At 42.8% G+C, this 17,499-nt stretch overlaps 1 protein-coding gene across 1 annotated transcript; it reads right to left on the bottom strand.

The window, feature by feature from the left end:
- Positions 1-518: 518 nt before the first annotated feature.
- On the bottom strand, positions 519-15,750 carry LOC143217104 (putative peptidoglycan muropeptide transporter SLC46). Its single transcript, XM_076440891.1, has 6 exons — positions 14,754-15,750; positions 5,748-5,849; positions 3,680-3,817; positions 3,530-3,613; positions 2,179-2,335; positions 519-2,050 (listed from the first exon to the last, which is right to left on the bottom strand). Exons 1-6 carry the CDS (start codon positions 15,748-15,750, stop codon positions 1,861-1,863), a joined length of 1,668 nt encoding a protein of 555 aa, XP_076297006.1. The 3' UTR covers positions 519-1,860.
- Positions 15,751-17,499: the final 1,749 nt, after the last annotated feature.

Here is a 17,499-nt window from a genome sequence, read left to right as displayed (position 1 = left end):
AAAAACGATGACAAGTATCGATAGCACAGGAATTCCGAATAGTATTTTTCCCTTTTTCACGCAGATAAGATATACACACGTAGTTTGTTTAGCTTCCTGACTTGTTATCGCGGCTTGTTTACAACCGATAGTGTTTGTTTCTTTTAAAATTTGTTATGTAACGGTTGCAAACGAGCGAAAGCGAATTACGAGCGCGTCAAAAGATGTGCGAGAAATTGATAATTTGGACTAGCTTGTTACGGCGATAGTTGGTATCTAGCTGTGATAGAGATGGCGCGGTAGTGTGGAAAATTTTTGAAACAGACGATGATAAGCTAGGGAGCGTGATCGCACAGTTATCAGTGGAGTAGGACCAGCGAGGTCTCGAACCATTTCACAGCCGGTATTTCTTCTGTGTAGTTTTATCGATTTTCATCCCCCAAATTTCAATCAACAACCACCAGAAAATATTCCTTCAATTGGTATAAATTTTCTGTTTCGTCTACTTGTGAACGACAAAGGGATTCTGATCAATTACAAATGGATGGTAGCGCAAAAGGGTTAGAAACGATCGTCAACTTTCCAGGAATGATCGGTCAATGAAAACTTTTTATTTCCGTAACACTATTTATCTCCTAAATACAAAACTATTGTACTATATCACAAGAAGCTATAATAGAGGAGAGAGTAGGAATATGAGATATCCATTTTATTTTCTTGTATCAAAGAAATTTAAGGAATTTCGTATTTAATTTACTGCATATACATAAAATATTGTGAATCTTACAGAGATTTTGATTTTTAGGCGAATCCGGCGTGCTGGAAAACTGTATGTTTCGGGGGAATAGAATTACAAAGCTGAGTTAACGCGTGAACAATCATGTCTAAGCATAAGAAATCGTCAAAAGTAATAATGGGACAACCACAATTAGAAGGAAAATTTATTGTATTTCGTTTTATTTGGTTCTAGTCGGTATAATATCTGATGTACAACCATTCTTAGAAGTATCAGTATCGTGTATTGGTCAAAACCTTTGGTGTCTCATATTTCTACCCTCTCCTCTACACGTACGGGAATGATGCGGCTTCTTAATATAAATACTATTCAATAAAAATGTACAATTGGTCTGGCTCGCGGGCGAGACTCCCTCGGGGAATGCAAAATCTCTCCGTCATTGCGCGCGACGACTGCCATCGTCGCAAAGAATTTCGAAAAAATCTTTCTGTCTTGTTCTGCGAGCGAGAATCGCTCGGTATTTTAATTCCGAAATAGCAGGGAGATATTGTTGTTTCGATCGAGAAGATCGTGGCAGTCGAAGTGCGAAGAATATCGAGCGCGGGATGAAACTGTCCGTGAATTAGTTAGCAGCTAAGCGGGGAGATGTATGCGTTCGTAATACTGATACGCTCGAACAGATAATACCTCTGTTTCGTGTTTCGTGTCTATTGTCACAATTCGCTTAAGTACCGGAGACTGCTTGTACTAGAACTGAAAATAAAGGATAGCTTCGTCAGGTTTTTATCTCGGCGACAAACAAAAATAGTAGAGAAAGCCTCGGCCAATTTCACGGGCGATCGATTTCTTTCGACGCATTTCGAGTCTCGTTTTTTTCTTTTTAATCCTCGTAGTTATCCTTTATTTGACTTTAAAAAAAAAAACCAAAGAATTCGTCCGCACGCAACTTAAGAACCGGCAAAAATGGTACGTCGAACCTGTTCCTCTCGCGATCGAGCACAAGAGCAGAGTTTCTGGGCGTGTGCGCTGTCTTCTCATTGACCCCTCCGTTTTTCCTCCGTTTTACACCCTCGTTCTCGACGAGCACCGTGTTCCCATCGATTACGATTCACTCCGAGACGTTTAAGTTCCGCGAATATAATTAATTAACGATCGGCCTCGAACGCCGCGTTGGTCACGCCGTTCATCGTAGGAACATCGGCCTTCTTCTCGCTGGCGATCTGCCATTTCGTCTTCCTCGGATCGCCCTCCGTTTCCTGTGCTTCCGGTTTAATACTCGATCGCTTCTCCTGCTCCAGAAGCTGACGATCCCGCCGGTGCTCCGTGTACAGCCAGCTGTTTCGAAATCATTCGCTAGACTTTACCCGGGATCTTAAGAATTCGACGCGATCATTCAGACTGGGTTTCTTTTAAATTGTTTCTGAATGGAGAGATTGGGGGAGCGGAAGAGTAGCACGACTTACAAGAAGGCGAAGACTGCGGGCATGGTCATGCAGGCGCCGACAATGAAGAACGTCCCCGGGAAACTCTTCATGGTTGCGCCGTAAATGGAGCTGTACATTGGCCCGTAAACGAGCGGCATCAGCGACTCGCAGACTCCGAACAAGGAGTTCACTTTGCCTGCGGAACCATTTGAAAATTATATGTACGTATGGTGTAGCTTGGACTGTTCGAAAACGGTCCGGAGGACAGGAAAACCTCGTTAGACGGCGGCGGCGTCGCAGCCAGTTAAGAGAAAAGTCCGTGGGAAATTGGCTCGAGGATAAGATCAAATAAAATTATTCTATTTACACGATTCCGCGGAAACGCCGCGGCGGACGAAGGTGAAACGGCAACACAGTCCGATTACCGCGAAGGTTACCGCCGCCATTTTCGAACGGGTACAATTCCCATAATTCGAGGCAAATTGCCACGCTACACCGGCACACAGTCATTTGTCAATGATGATCGTGTTTCCACGCAGGTTCCCAAAAAACGCGATGAAAATCTACGGACATCGCTGTGTTCGACATTTTTTCTACGAAACTTTGTTCCGCAATTTCGCGTAAGATGATCTAATAAATATCAATCAAGCACGGAGAAGCTAAAGTTACGGTTCGTCGCGCTAATTCTTTAATAGTGATTTCGCACAAGGCAATCTAATGAGACTGTCTCCTGAGATCATCAATGAAAAGCGAGGCTGAAGTTTCAGTTTTCCTGGTTAATTCTTAAACGGCTCGCACCAGATGATCTAATTAAACTGTCTCTTGAGATTATCGTTGAAAATGGAAGCTTTAATTTATTTAATGTAATCCGGCTCCTTAAATGATCATAGAAAAGGGATGCCGACGTTCGAATTTTCCAAATTAATTCTTCGGTATCCATTTCGCACAGGATAGGCTAATAAAAACAGTTTTCCGAGATATCAAACTCCATCCGGCATAACACGGTCATCGAAAATCGAATTAATCGGCCGGCGGTAGATGAATCGCGAATACCAATGACATAAAACACCGTATAACATTATCATTCACTAAACGTTATCGGGAGCCTCCTGAAGGTTGATTTATCACTGACGCGTCGCCTAACTATTCGATATTTGCATACACGGTCTCGCAGGTGTGTTTCTGTCCTCGTGTTTGCGGATCGCGCGTTGACTCTCGCCACGGTACACGTTAATCGCATTCAAATGCACCGCTAATTGCATCGGACGCGCGCGCGATATCTTTCTTACGTGTTGACGTAACGGTAGACGCGTTAGCGGTTTCCTCTTTCGAAAGAGAGAAGGGAGAGAGAGAGAGGAAGAGAAATGTGTTTGATTTATGGATCACTCACCGAGCTCGTCCGCGGACACCAGCTTCGAGACGATCGATCGCATCGCGATGAAGGATGTTCCGTTCACGATCTCCACGATCGCCCCTGGAATTTATAGAAAGGATCCGTGATTAGCGTGCTTGTTGCCGATCGAGCGGGACGATCTTTTACCTAGATAGATCATCCAGTCGGTGGTGGCGAACGCGTACACGAAACCAGCGAGGATCTTGCTCATCGAGCTCATGATCCCGACGATCGCGTCGTCGATCTTGAGGATGTGGCTGAACACGCCCACCGAGACCGCCGTGCCTGCGAAAAATCAAATTTCCAGCCTAACTCGTTGCATTCTCCCTTTATTCAACCTAATCAATTCTTACAGTTCAGTCACGATTTTACAGAACGCGAGTTTCATTCAAATATCTTCATGCAAAATTGCTAGAATCACGAGTTCGCTGCAGACCTTCGGATTATTATCGGACACGATAGTTACGGAGTTTATGGCAAAAAGTGGATAGAAAGGTTGAAACGATTTAAGAACGCCAACCTGTTATTTTCAGCACGTTAAAACGATCAAAGAATGAAATTGTTTAAAATACGAGTTTTATAAACGCAAGATAGGGGGAGTTCCCCTAGCCCCGGACGGCACCTAGTATCGGACAAAATATTGTCCCCTATTATCGGACAGTAACAAACTCATTATTGTATGTTCGTATTTACAATAATGTTTATTATCTTACTTTCAGTCGTTAAAAATACACCCTAAGCAACGACATGGACATCAAAACACGAGGTTTATGGAATGAAAAGGAACTTCAACATTCGAAGTTCGTAGTGAGAAAAGTCCAGAAACATTAGACGTGCATCCACCTAGTACCCCTCTGCTGCTGATATTTATAAATCTATTTTAAAATTGTCTCCGTTGCCTGATGCAACAAAAAAGCGATCAGAATCAAGAAAAAGAAAATCAGAAAAGAGTGAAGTCCTTACTTCACAATCTCATAAATTATCGGTCGAAGAGAAAGAAAATAAAAAACGGATAAGAGAAGAAAAGCAGAATTTAAAAAGTAACTTTACAACAACGAATAGACAAAATAAAATAAAGAAAACTCGAGCAGTGAAACCGGAAAATACAAACGAGGAGACACAGTTTATGTGGTTTGTTTCGAAACCAATAATGAGGACTGGATACAGTGCTCAAAATGCCAAGATTGGGCTCACGAAGCTTGTGCCGACATCCCTGAATGTTTCGACGACTATATTTGTGATCATTGTAAATTATTTTAAAAGTATTATGCGTTAATTTACACATGTTTACTATGTCCGACATTAGGGGCCATTCTAGACTCACTCTAAATCAATGACCTATATCAATGTTAATGTAATTTAAATATTATAATAATGTTGGTTTATTTGATAGTTTACTTTGATTTCTATTACTGTTATCTTCTAATTAATGCAAAAGAAATGAAAATAAATCAATATTGCTTTTATTTATTTAAGAAAAACCTCAAGTGTCCGGTACTAGGGGAACTCCCCTTACTAATTGCAGCCCAGTGATAAGACTCCCGACACCAAGGTCTTCGGCGAGTCGTTTAACTTGAAGATGGCATTCTTCAGCGGATTGTTTGGGGAAGATAGAGCGAGAGATAAAGTGAGAGAGAGAGAGGATAAGGGGTTCGGTGTGCAACGCTGCACCACGCTGCACCACGCACGAAGATGCGTCTCGCTGCATCGCGGAGGATAAGTGGCGGATGCAACCTCACGTGCGAGCCGCTCGATCGCGCCGCGCCGTATGTAATTCTCTCACGTGTTCGACGTAATCGCGGCGAAGATATCGCGGTTCCGCATAAAAGAAAGAAACCTTCGCGGCAAACAATGCCGCGGACAGAGCGCGGAAATTAAATGTCATCAGGGAAATCGGCGTGCTTCTTCGTCCTGGAATCTTTTGTTTTTCACGTTGGTCGCGACGTGCAAGCCCGGGTACTTTGTCGACGAACGAATTACACGTCCAATTGCTCGCGTAATTACTCCGTGAATCGTTCCTTCGGCTTTTATCGCTATTGTTTTAGCAATTGCGGTTTTTATCCCGGCCGCGCCGTTACGACGATTCGTGGTTTTAACACGTTCACGCGGAAGATAGTCGAATCAACCTTTATACGCGTGCCGTTAATCCTGGAGAAGACAGACAGCCAACAAATTGTGATACCGAACTTATTGATTCGTCAACTGGTGCACTCACCGATCAGATTGGTCACCATCGCGAACGTGGTGAACATGCTGAACTTCACCTCGTTCCAATGGTATCTGTACCTCATGTACAGGTACATCACCGCCATTTCACCTGGAACAGAGAACTCGCGTCAATTTCGTCGGTTCGCGGAACATTTTTCAATCGAGTATCGCCACGAGTTTCGCAAACCCGCGGAGTATCCCCGAGCCTATGTGGGTGGGACAGTTCCGCTCCGCACAGCATGAAAGATCATGGTCAAAACGTTTTTCAGAATTGCAGCTCGCCGTTCAACGTTGCATCTGCAACGTTGAGCCGAGCCGCTCGTCCGCGGACGCTTGAAAAATTCAATTGAAAATGACCACGGAGAATCCTTGTTCCAGCGTGTCTCTCGGCATCCGTCGAACGCCATAATCTCGGCGCAGACTCGCGGCTCCAACATGGCGGCCGACCAGACCTCCATATTACCTCACTCTCATTCTCGAGAAACGAGCAGCATCGATAGCATGAAAATTTAATTAAACGCATCCGGGCGTTTGCGACGTAACGAAAAATATACCATTGTATTCGCGGAAGTCCGCAGAATCTGCCTGTAGTCGAAAAATTTGCATAACTATTGCAGCTGGATCGCGAAAAATTCGCCAAGTTGAATGTTCGATGTTTTCCCTCTGATAAAATTATTTTTCTTCTCGGATTACGTGTTATGGTCTTGCGCTGCACGGTTCGTCGACGGATCTGGGGTAAAATGGCGGATGGTGGAGGCCGAGGACAAACGCGATCGAGACACGAAATTCCGCAGCGTGACCAACTTTATCCCGGTGTAATTTTCGAGGCATTATTATCCCGGCATTGCATAAGAATGCCGGCGTTACACAACAAGTTCGTTCATCACTGGTCTCCGTTTAATTGTTTCCGTCGAGTTTCGGACGTAAATCACATCATTGTCTTGAATTCTTTGCGATCGTTTCGGCCCGCGAATTATAATCAGCTCGCGGTATTCTTCTAGCGCCGATTTATCTGCGACGCGAATCTTGGTGCCGAATGGAAAATCCAGATTCGAATATGATCGACGTGTAATAATTAGCATAACGCCTTGGGTTTTTAGTTTATCACGGCGATGCGAGTCGACCGATTGTTACCGGGTAATTAAGCTGGCCTTAGACGCGTTTCTTCGCGCGGTTTTTCTCGTTTGGCGTGACGCTCGCTTCCGCGCAGAACAGGTAGCAAATTAAAATGTTCAGCCTGCCGAGAAGTTGCACTGCGACGCGATTGATGCGGAGCGGTCGTGTGAAAATGGGCGGAGGTTCGATTGAATCGAACACATTAACGCGATTAAGGAAATTTATTTTAAATACTGTTTTAGGAACAGAGTTGAAAGGTTTCGAATTGCTCCGCTCTGTGATCGACTATAATTCCCGGCGCTAGCTGGGAAAATTGTTTGTTCACGGTGTTGAGCTTATTTGAGGATCTAATCGTTGCAACACAAGTCAGCTTTGTATGTATCACTAGAAAGAGGAGTCTCGCAGCGCCGCCACCGAGAATGTCGAACTCGAGCTAGAAGCGCGCGGAGTCGAAGAAGTTGAAATTTCTGAAGAATCCGGACGGCGTTCACACGGCCGCACGTAATGACCAGGAATCCCCGCGCCGGTTCAGAGAATTCAAACGAAGAACCTAATTTTCGAGTTGACTCAATTGAGAATAATCTGCCCTTAACACGGATCCATGCGATAATTCGTCGCAGGTTTCGTGACGGGTAAGCAACCGCTCACAGTCGAAAAACACGTCCGGGATGGTTAGATCACGTCTTGCTTAGAGGATGCGACGCTGAGTCTCAAGATTGAATCGAATCGTCCCACGCGTTCGCTTCTTTGTAATTTGTTTGGACGTGTCTGTCAACCGCGGAGCTGGTTCGACTAAAGTCTAATCAACTTTCATCCTCGTATAACAAATTCTCGGACTCCGTAAAATCGCTAACGTTCGCCTAAACGATCGTTCTATAGACTCGACTGCGAATGTTTGCGGTCTTGTCTAAAATTCTCTCAGAGAAAAAGACTTCTCTCGACATAAATGAAATAAAAACGTTGATGTTTTCGATTCGCATTTGCCACAAATAATAAGGGCAAGATTTCTTTCGGTGAAGATCAAACCCAACAAAAGCATTCTGTAAACAGGAGCCAAGTTCTTATGGCCGTAAAAAGTTGTGAGATCAAACAAAATACGGCCAAGTTCGTTAGCTTAGAAAAATAAAAAGAAAAATTAGTTAAAAAGAACGTTATTGAATTTTTAAAGAGTCACATGGAGGGCTAAATTATTCAAACTTGGCCGTTACTTTTTAAACCAATGGCCCTAAAACGTTTTAGGTAGCGGCCAAGTTTGAATAATTTAGCCCTCCATGTGACTATTTAATAATTAAATAGCGTTCTTTTTAACTAATTTTTATTTTTATTTTTCTAAGCTAACGAACTTGGCCGTATTCTGTTTGATCTCACAACTTTTTACGGCCATAAGAACTTGGCTCCTGTTTACAGAATGTTTTTGTTAAGGATTTCATCAATTTTTGTTGAAATTTCATCAATTATCAAGTAGGTATCAAAGATTAACACTCTGCCGGCGAATTAGAACCCAACTTTACCTAGATTTCTTTTGTTATAATTTTAGTGTAATTTTCTACTTTATTGTAATCTACCAGTTTGAGCTTTTTGCCACTACCTCGAATGGCGCTATACGAACGTTTGAAGAGAGCAGATGATTCTTTCCGGAATTTACACGGTTCCTTATGGGAAAAGCGGCATATTTCATTTTCTCCATACATAACCTATTTTGTTTTTTTTTAAAATACAACCCCTTTAAGGTGTAAAATTTCAAACTTTCATAATTATTCCTTTGAGTGTTTGTTATGGTGGACCTATGTACCAAACTTCAAGCTTGTAGGTCAATGGGAAGTACCCAAAAGGTTTTGATGGTCAGTCAGTCAGTCAGTCAGTCAGTGACAAAAGCGATTTTTGAGGTCCTATATCTCGGAACCTACTAATGTTGGAAGATTAACGTTTTGTCAATATTGAGACATGGTAGCATTTAACAAGTGTACGAAATTACATCTCTCCATCTGCCTCCAGTGTCGAGTTATAAGCCTCTAAAAAACGGCTAAGTTGTTTCGTGTAAAAGGAGGTAGTGCAAGAACTTGGCTGGTGCACTACCGTGCACCTAGATAAAAATGTTGATACTTCCGGACGAAAGATCCGCAGTAATCTGCGAACGACGAGCGCCGCTTCATGTTCGATGAAAATCAGCGAATATTTATTGTCCCCGGCGATGTCGTTTAGAGAGATTTGGCAGAGGAGATTTAAAATGTTCAGCGTTGAATCGAGTCGAGCGGATTTCGCATAATTTCTCGAGGAATCATAGCGAGTAAAAGCAACGATTCGAGCGCGCGCATGGACACCGGCGCGGACCCTTCGAACTGCCAAGACTAGACTTATTTCCGACGGTCAAAGATCTGAAATTACATCAGAGTACTTAAGTCATCAGACCGTATTAGCATTCGTACGCACAGAATATAGTTCTAATAGGTATGTTGACTTCGCACGTACCACCGCACCGGTCAGAAGTCACCGTTCTTTTTATTCCTCGAATCGTTTTCGCGGGAGCAAACATCAGAAAAACATTTCAAGATCTTTCCTCGTTGCTTGCCTCCTCTAGATTGTAATTAATTAGCAACACTTTTCTCGCGATCTTCTGCGAAGATCTCGTATAATCGTCAGGACAAATTGCACGTGAAAAGATTGTACACAGGAAGAACAAATTATTAGAATTATTATAGATGAATTAGCATTGAAGGGACTAATTCCTTCTGCAGCGTGTACCAAATTATTGTTGGACGTAAAGTGCGCGGGATGTAAAAGGGAGCAGGGCCCGCTCTAGCGGTTACGACGCCCCGGGCAAAAAAACAAATTGCCGCCCCTTTTTAAGCACTAAGCACCGCGCTGAACAAAATGACCTTTCTTTTTTTTTTTTGCAAAATTGTCTGGCAAGGGTAGTCTGAAATTTTCTATTAATTGAATATTTAAAACATCAATATTTTTCTCACACTTACAGCCAAAGCCAAAAAGGCGCCCCTAAATTTTGGCGTCCCGGGCAAATGCCCGGGTTGCCCCCCTCCTCCCTAGAGCGGGCCCTGAAGGGAGAGAAAGAGAATTACATTGCAACGAGATCGGGAATTTGTATAACACGACGCGGAGTCGCGTTACACGCGTATCAACTGTCCCGAGTGCACTTTGCGGATCTGTATTCGGCTTAGCAAGCTGTTGATCTCTTTGAGGGCTGTTTTTTTGGGATTGCCGATAAAGAAATACGTGTCAAATATTATTCCGAGAACTACGCTCACACAAATTTCATGAAAATCAGTGTGCTCATCGCCGAACATCGATGCTGCATCATACGTTGAATTTAGTAACGTGTTAAGTGAGCGATGGTTAGAGTGCGGATTTTATGAATTTACGGTAAAAATTTAGATTCCAGCAGGAGAGGTAGATCAAAAGAATTGAAGAACTTCAATGTATCAAACTGATTAAAAGGTGGAAGAACTTTCTGTTAGGTTCCCGTCGTTATTAATTCGATGTTGCACACTGAGAAGAAAAAGTAGTTACTTCAATAACACGCGTGTTATTGTAATTTTTTTACTTCGATGAATATCAATGTATTCTTTTCAATAGTATGAAATTTAGAAGCGAATCGTGATGTATTTGAATTGTCTATCATGAAATGATTGAAAATATTATTCGATTCAATACCGTACATTATTATTCGTAATATTTCTCTTTTTCCTTCAATCAGATATGTTGTTAAAAAAATTTGAGAAATGTATTGATTTATACCGGAATTGGTTTGAGGCCATATCTTATTTTTTTTGAAAACATTGATGGTCAAGCTATTCGCTTATATGATTGGCGGAAATGAGTTTTGCTATTGAAATTCAATAGTATTAAATATTAAAATAAGCTCATATGATATTGGCACTATTCAATAGTACATCTTATTGAATCAACATATATTTTTTTTTGTTTCGACAGGATTTTTTTCTCAGCGCACAAAAATCCGCGGACAGTTTGTTATAACAAGACCGCGAGAGAGAGAGAGAGACTCGCAGATTCAGTTTGTCCCCATTCCGTCGAACCAGCGGCATGTTAATGCGAAATGACAATACCGTGGCCGATTGCATCGTCAATTACGGATTATTAGCGCATCATGAGTTGGTATTGCGGCAGGGGATTCAAGGCAACCTCGTCGTAACTTCATTAGACCGATAATGCGCGCACATTATGATGTTTCGTTGCGTACTCGTGCTTGTGGTTGACCCTAGAAAGACTAACGGTGGAACGACTATTTTTCCAGCCGATCTCGACGAGATACACAAACACATTGCTTTTTATTTGTAATCGTCCGCTTTCGAGGGATGAAAAGTGAGAGCAACCCCGATGAAGCCCTCGCCTGCGAACCTGAGAACCTAATCGCGGACTTGTTAGTTTTAGATACGCCTCTGACACCATCGGTTTCCATATCGGTTCTTTAATCGCTGTTTTTGCGATTAGCGTCTCGAGGACAGTCTAAATACTCGAGCGAATACAGACATACAATGAATATCAATTTTCTAATCAGAAGTTCTGGGTAGTCATCGTAGACGGAAAGAAACTAATACAACCGGTTAACCATCGAAGGGACAGTTCGGATGGAAGTTGAAGGAGATGCTGTTCTTTCTTGGTCGTTGTTTTCGGCGCGTTTTCAGCATCTAAATCGCGTCATTTCGGTGGCCGGCTCTTAATTGATAATTCGACGAATCGAGTTAATCTATCAATACGCGCAGCAGCAACGCGAGATAGGCATGCTAATATACCAATCGTCGGAGACATTGTGTAATTGGACCGTGGAATTGCCGGACGCTAATTAAATCAAGCGTCACCATTAATTCGATCAAGCTGAGGACTCCCTTTCGACGGAGGTTCGCGCGTGGCCTGCTGCGCTGCACGCTTCTCAATCAGTGAAAGTTCCAAAGCCTCGATTCCCGCTCGACCAAATCGGAAACAAATCGTTTCTCCGCTGAAACGCATCGGCGGAATCGCAACGCATAACCGGAGCAACGTCTTGTGCCGCAAAACATGGCTGCTTTCGACAGCGACAACCGTTTCAATCGCGAGCCAACGGGTTAGGTTAGCGTCGCACACTGGTCGGAAATCGCCAAAACGTGGTCAAAATAGGAAGGAGTACTCCAATTTAGTTCAACATTGATACTCGTAGGTTTTTCAGGTCGCTGATTATAAATCTGAGGTCAAAATTATAAAAAACAAAATGGCGGAAGCGCAACCCAAAAAGTTATTGGACTCTCTTGAAAATTAGTATTCCCATATTTCTCGTGCCGTTGACTATGAATCTGATGTCAAAATTACCAAAAACAAAATGGCGGATTCAATATGGCGGAAGCGCAACCCAAAAAGTTATTGGACTCTCTCGAAAATTAGTATTCCCATATTTCTCGTGCCGTTGAATATGAATCTGATGTCAAAATTACAAAAAACAAAATGGCGGCCGGTTATGTGAAAAAATTATTTATATTTCCACAAATATTAAATTATTATCAGGTGACTTCAGATAGCAAAAAATGTAAGATTTTAGTGTTAAATATTGCATGCGAGGTAATTCTTTAGTACTAAAATGTTAATAGAAGTTTCTCAGTTCTGTTTCGTTCCGATATTTCACTCACGTCTAGTAAAATAAAGATATGTAAAAAAAAAAAAAATTAAAATCTTACACTGTTGACTATCTGAAGCATTTTATTGTAATATATAACAAATATGTGTACCTTGCATTTGCGAAAATTAGTTTTGTCTACGATTTAGGGCAAATTCGCCATTTCGGAACGTTACCGGTCGCTAAGGAAATAGCGATAATTCATAAGATCGCAATAGGTCGCTGAAAAATGAAACGTACACTTGTTTAATAGCCTTAACAGCTTCTTTTCCATAAAAAAAAATGATTGCTTGATCGCGATTGATAAGCAACTTTTTCGTTGATGAAATGTACCAGATGTGTAGATTTCTCTTTTTCATCTCCCAGAGTTTTAAAAAATTAAATAAAGCAATAAAATCAGAATATTATATTAAATTAGGACATGTGCCCAACAATAGCAAGAATGATAAACCAGCGTTACAGCGCTATAATAAGTCGCAGGGGTAATTTCAATTATGATTGAAAATGCCGGTCTTCTAGAACTACTAACTTTGAACTTACGTATCTCCGACAGAAGTACGTATTAAATTTTGGTTGTAACAAAAAAACGTGCTCTGGGGAACCTTATAAATAAAGTAGTATTACACAGATTTTTAAACAACGGAAAAAAATTTTTGACTTTTGGCCACGATTTGGCGATTTCCGACCACTGTGCGTCGTCTAAGAATTTCGTTTCATATTATAATTTGAGCTTCCTCTTGGTACGACTGCATTTAAACCGTTTAATTGTATCGTAATGTAAACTGTTAATTGTAAATGCCCGAATTCGCCGGGGATTCGCCCGGATTCGCGGCGAAGCGATGCGTCGCCGCGGCTTCCGTGCAGCAAATGCAATATCATTTTCATACGGCCGGTATACCAGTTTTCCTATACCACTTTCTCTTCGCCTAGTCGGTCGCGACCGAATTACTGCAATTACTTCGTGAAATGCTCGCGGTTACCGCAATAGGAGCAGCACGATTAACAAGAGTTACGTGAAACTCTTCCCACTTTCATTTGGCCGGCCGGAGAAACACACATGTCTGTTAAAGTTCATTGAAAGTTTCCCGTGGCTCGTCGATTCGCTGCTAGACGTCCCCGCATCGGCAAGAAAGTTTCATAGAGCCGGGAACCTCTCGCCTTTCGCCTTCGTGCCGCGCAAAATGCGATTTCGAAAATGTTGCCGCACCACTGATCCGCTTTTATTTGAACGCTACAACTGTCTTGACCGAGTTTGCTCGCTGTTTGAAACATCAGCACTGCCCCCGAAAATTGCAATCTAGCACGCGTTGCTGCTGGCTTTCTTGTTATACACGTTTCGTATATGAAACGTTCAGCTAATGCCGTTTAAGATGCACGCGATCAACACCGATATTCGTCCATTACGCCGAGGGAGACGTTGTCACTCGCGGCCACAGTTTCTCTTACATAGTAAAACTATGTAATCTAATCAATAGTACACTGAGAAAAAAAAGCAGTTACTTCAATAACACGCGTGTTATTGTCATTTTCTTACTTCGATGAATATCAATGTATTCTTTTCAATAGTATGAAATTTAGAAGCAAATCGTGATGTATTTGAATTGTCTGTCATGAAATGATTGAAAATATTATTCGATTCAATACATTATTATTCGTAATATTTCTTTTTTTCCTTCAATCAGATATGTTGTTAAAAAAATCTGAGAAATGTATTGATTTATACCGGAATTGGTTTGAGGCCATATCTTATTTTTTTGAAAACATTGATGGTCAAGCTATTCGCTTATATGACTGGCGGAAATGAGTTTTGCTATTGAAAAATTCAATAGTATTAAATATTAAAATAAGTTCATATGATATTGGCACTATTCAATAGTACATCTTATTGAATCAACATATATTCTTTTTTGTTTCGACAGGATTTTTTTCTCAGTGTAGTGTGTGTATCACTGTATCTAATCAATGTGTATCTAATAAATATAGTAGTGTGTGGAGAACTAAAAAGAAACCCAAAGGAACCGATCACTAAATTGCCACAAACTGGAGTGACATACAAATTTACTTTCCTTCTCAATCTGAATGAACGAAAATGAGATAATTGTTTAATAAATTAAAATCCGCTGTCTACCGATCACACAGTCGTGTGTGGGAGAACTAGTCGAACAAGAAATGCTCTTTCTCAAAGGGTTAAGAAATAAACACCGGTATATCTCGTGTTTCGCTCAAAGTAGCTAGGTCAAGATGTAACAATCTCGCCAGAAATGCCGGCGGACTCACCGTAGACGGGCCCGATGACGACCATGACGACCACCATGAGCACGAGCACCCTCTTCTGCCTGTTGTGATTGCCCTTCTTGAACGCGACCTTGAACGTCTCCTCGATGTGCTTGAACGCGAAGAACTCGAGTATCGATTTGCAAACGGAGAACCTCTTCTGATCGTCGGTCTTCTTCTCCGGTTGCAGGTGTAGCTTGGCGGGCTCCTTGATGACGACCAGCCCGTAGATGAAGCTGAGCACGTAGCAAACGGTGGAGATGCCGAACACACCGTAGAAACCGAGCTTCATGTAGAGGATGCCGCTGAGAGCCATGCCGATCGGTATACCGAGCGAGATGAACACGTTCGCGGCGCCGATCCTCAGAGTCCTGGACTCGACGGTGGTGATGTCGGCGATGTAGCTGAACACGCCCATGAACATGGTGAACCATCCGCCGGTGAGGGCTGGCCACAACGCCTCGAACACGCCGGTTGCCTCCATGGGCACCTCGTAGAAGAAATAGGTGCAGAGAAGCATGCTGACGCTGCTGAGGAACTCGCCGACGATCGGCAACAGCATGCACGGTTTCCTGAGGCCGGTCCGGTCGCTCCACGCGCCCATGAACAGGATCAGGATGGTCGGCAGGCCGCTGGTCAGTGCCATCTTCCAGGTCTGCATCCCGGCGACCAACTGTTGCACCGCTGTCTCCTCCGCCTCGTAGCCTGTCGTGTTCCTGTTCGCCAGGGCGGTGCACACCTCGTCCGAATACCTTAAGTTCACTCTGCACGCCTTCTCCAGGCTGAGGTTCTGCGTCGCCAGAGACGCCAGCATGCACGGGATCACATAGCAAGCCATCACCGGCTCCACCGTGATGTTGCTGGTGAAGTAGGACCACTTTTGTTTCACCGTCAACGACTTCCACACCACCACCGACTGCTCCGTCGTCGGCGTAGCCGTCACCAGATCCTCTTTCTTCTTCCCGACCGTTTGATTGTTCACCGCCTGCTGGTCCGCCATCCTGTACTATCTCCTATCTCTTCTATTCTCTTTGATAATATCTTGAATCGATTCCTTCTGACGCTGATTCTGTATCGTAGAGATGTACACCCGTGTCACTGGGGCATCGGTGGCTGAGATCTCTTCCTCTTCAGCAGTCGTGCGGGCTCCTCAAAGAGACTCATCAAAGCTCGACACATGCGGACTCTCTCTCTCTTTCTCTGTTTTACTCCGGAGATCAGAGGTTAGCTCTTCTCTGATTCAACTTGTGGTGATCCGGTTTGCTGTTCGGGTTGTAATCTTTGCAGTTTGGCGGAACGTGGAACCAAGCGGTTCCGTTTCAGCCGGTCCGCGGGAGAGACCGTCTACTCCTGGCTAATGCACCATTGTGCATTACGAGACGCGTGTCGCCTCCTTCCCCCTTCCCTTCCCTTCCTCTTCCTCTTCCTCGCCACCTCCAGGCCTCCGACAGAGAGCCTCATGCCCTCCTCCGCCATTCTCGCTCCCTGTGCTACCACTGCTACCGTGATGACTGGCCCCTCGCATCTCGTCCCCCCATGGTCTAGGGGCCCTCTCCACGTGCTTGGTACCCTCGAACGTCGGGTACAACCACCCAGCAGAGACCACTCGGACGAGAAACCTCGCCGAATCGCTCGGCGACGCGTCACCACGAGCCCGGACAGCTTCCGATTCCGCTCTGTTCGCCGACGCTTTTCGGGTCAAGGTCAACCTGCGCGCATCATGCTCGCCCCGAGGATCGAGGATCAAGGAACGCTCTGCGCTCGCTAGATCCTTCTCTATGACCCGGTCACTTCGGAAATTACATTATTCGAAATGTGAAATTGCAACGACGCGTTACTTAATTTTAAATAACATTTCTAGACTGCGGATCTTTATGCAAGATACAAATTTATTGTATCAATTACAAGAGAGGGGGTTACATAAAAATTGATTTCTGGGTTGAATGATTGTAAATGGTTGAAAAAATCGTCTATGCCCGTTTCAACTACTCGAGTTCACCATAAATGCATAAAATCCGCCGTCCAATCCGAAGGCCGCGCACAGTGGTCGGAACGTATAGGGAAAATGGAAAAAACTTCATAACTTCGGCAATTCTCAATATTTTTGAATAATTCTTTTTTTTTATTGCTTCTCTCAATCTCTTCAAACTTCTCATATTATTAAACGAAATATTAAACAATGAACTTAATATAATTGTTTATACATAATATTGTTTATTACATTACGAACTCTTATTTCAGCATACTAAAATTGAATACTTGAAATAGTATTAAGCAAACACAGACTAGAAATAGAATTAAACAAACAAACTTGAAATAGTATTAAACAAAAAGCTCAATATCATTTTGTATACATAATATTACCAATAATATTATTAACGAATAGTATTATATTAGTATAATAATATTTACATAATATACATGAACACTATTTCAATAGAGACTTGTTCACTAAGTGGCAGTGATTTGGTCTTCGGTTCTGGTCTTAAGAGATTAATGTATGGATCCGAAGTTACTAAAAGCATGTGTAACATGTCCTCATTTGTTGCTAAACGAGAGCACTTTCTGGTGTGGTGTATTCTATAGTATCTGTAATATTTATTCCTACCCTCCTGGGCTTTTTCCGACGGTGAACCCATAGGAACGGATATCTCTATCCATCGTATTTAGAAAAAAATACTTCCAATTTTGTATGGTTTTCAAACAGCTAAGACGCAGAAAGTTAAACATCTTAGACTTGTAGAGAACC

The sequence above is a fragment of the Lasioglossum baleicum genome, chromosome 16 (genome assembly GCF_051020765.1).
Source record: "Lasioglossum baleicum chromosome 16, iyLasBale1, whole genome shotgun sequence".
NCBI classification, from domain to species: Eukaryota; Metazoa; Arthropoda; class Insecta; order Hymenoptera; family Halictidae; genus Lasioglossum; species Lasioglossum baleicum.
Note: the sequence above shows the minus strand (reverse complement) of the source record. Positions and strands in the feature narration are given on the sequence as shown.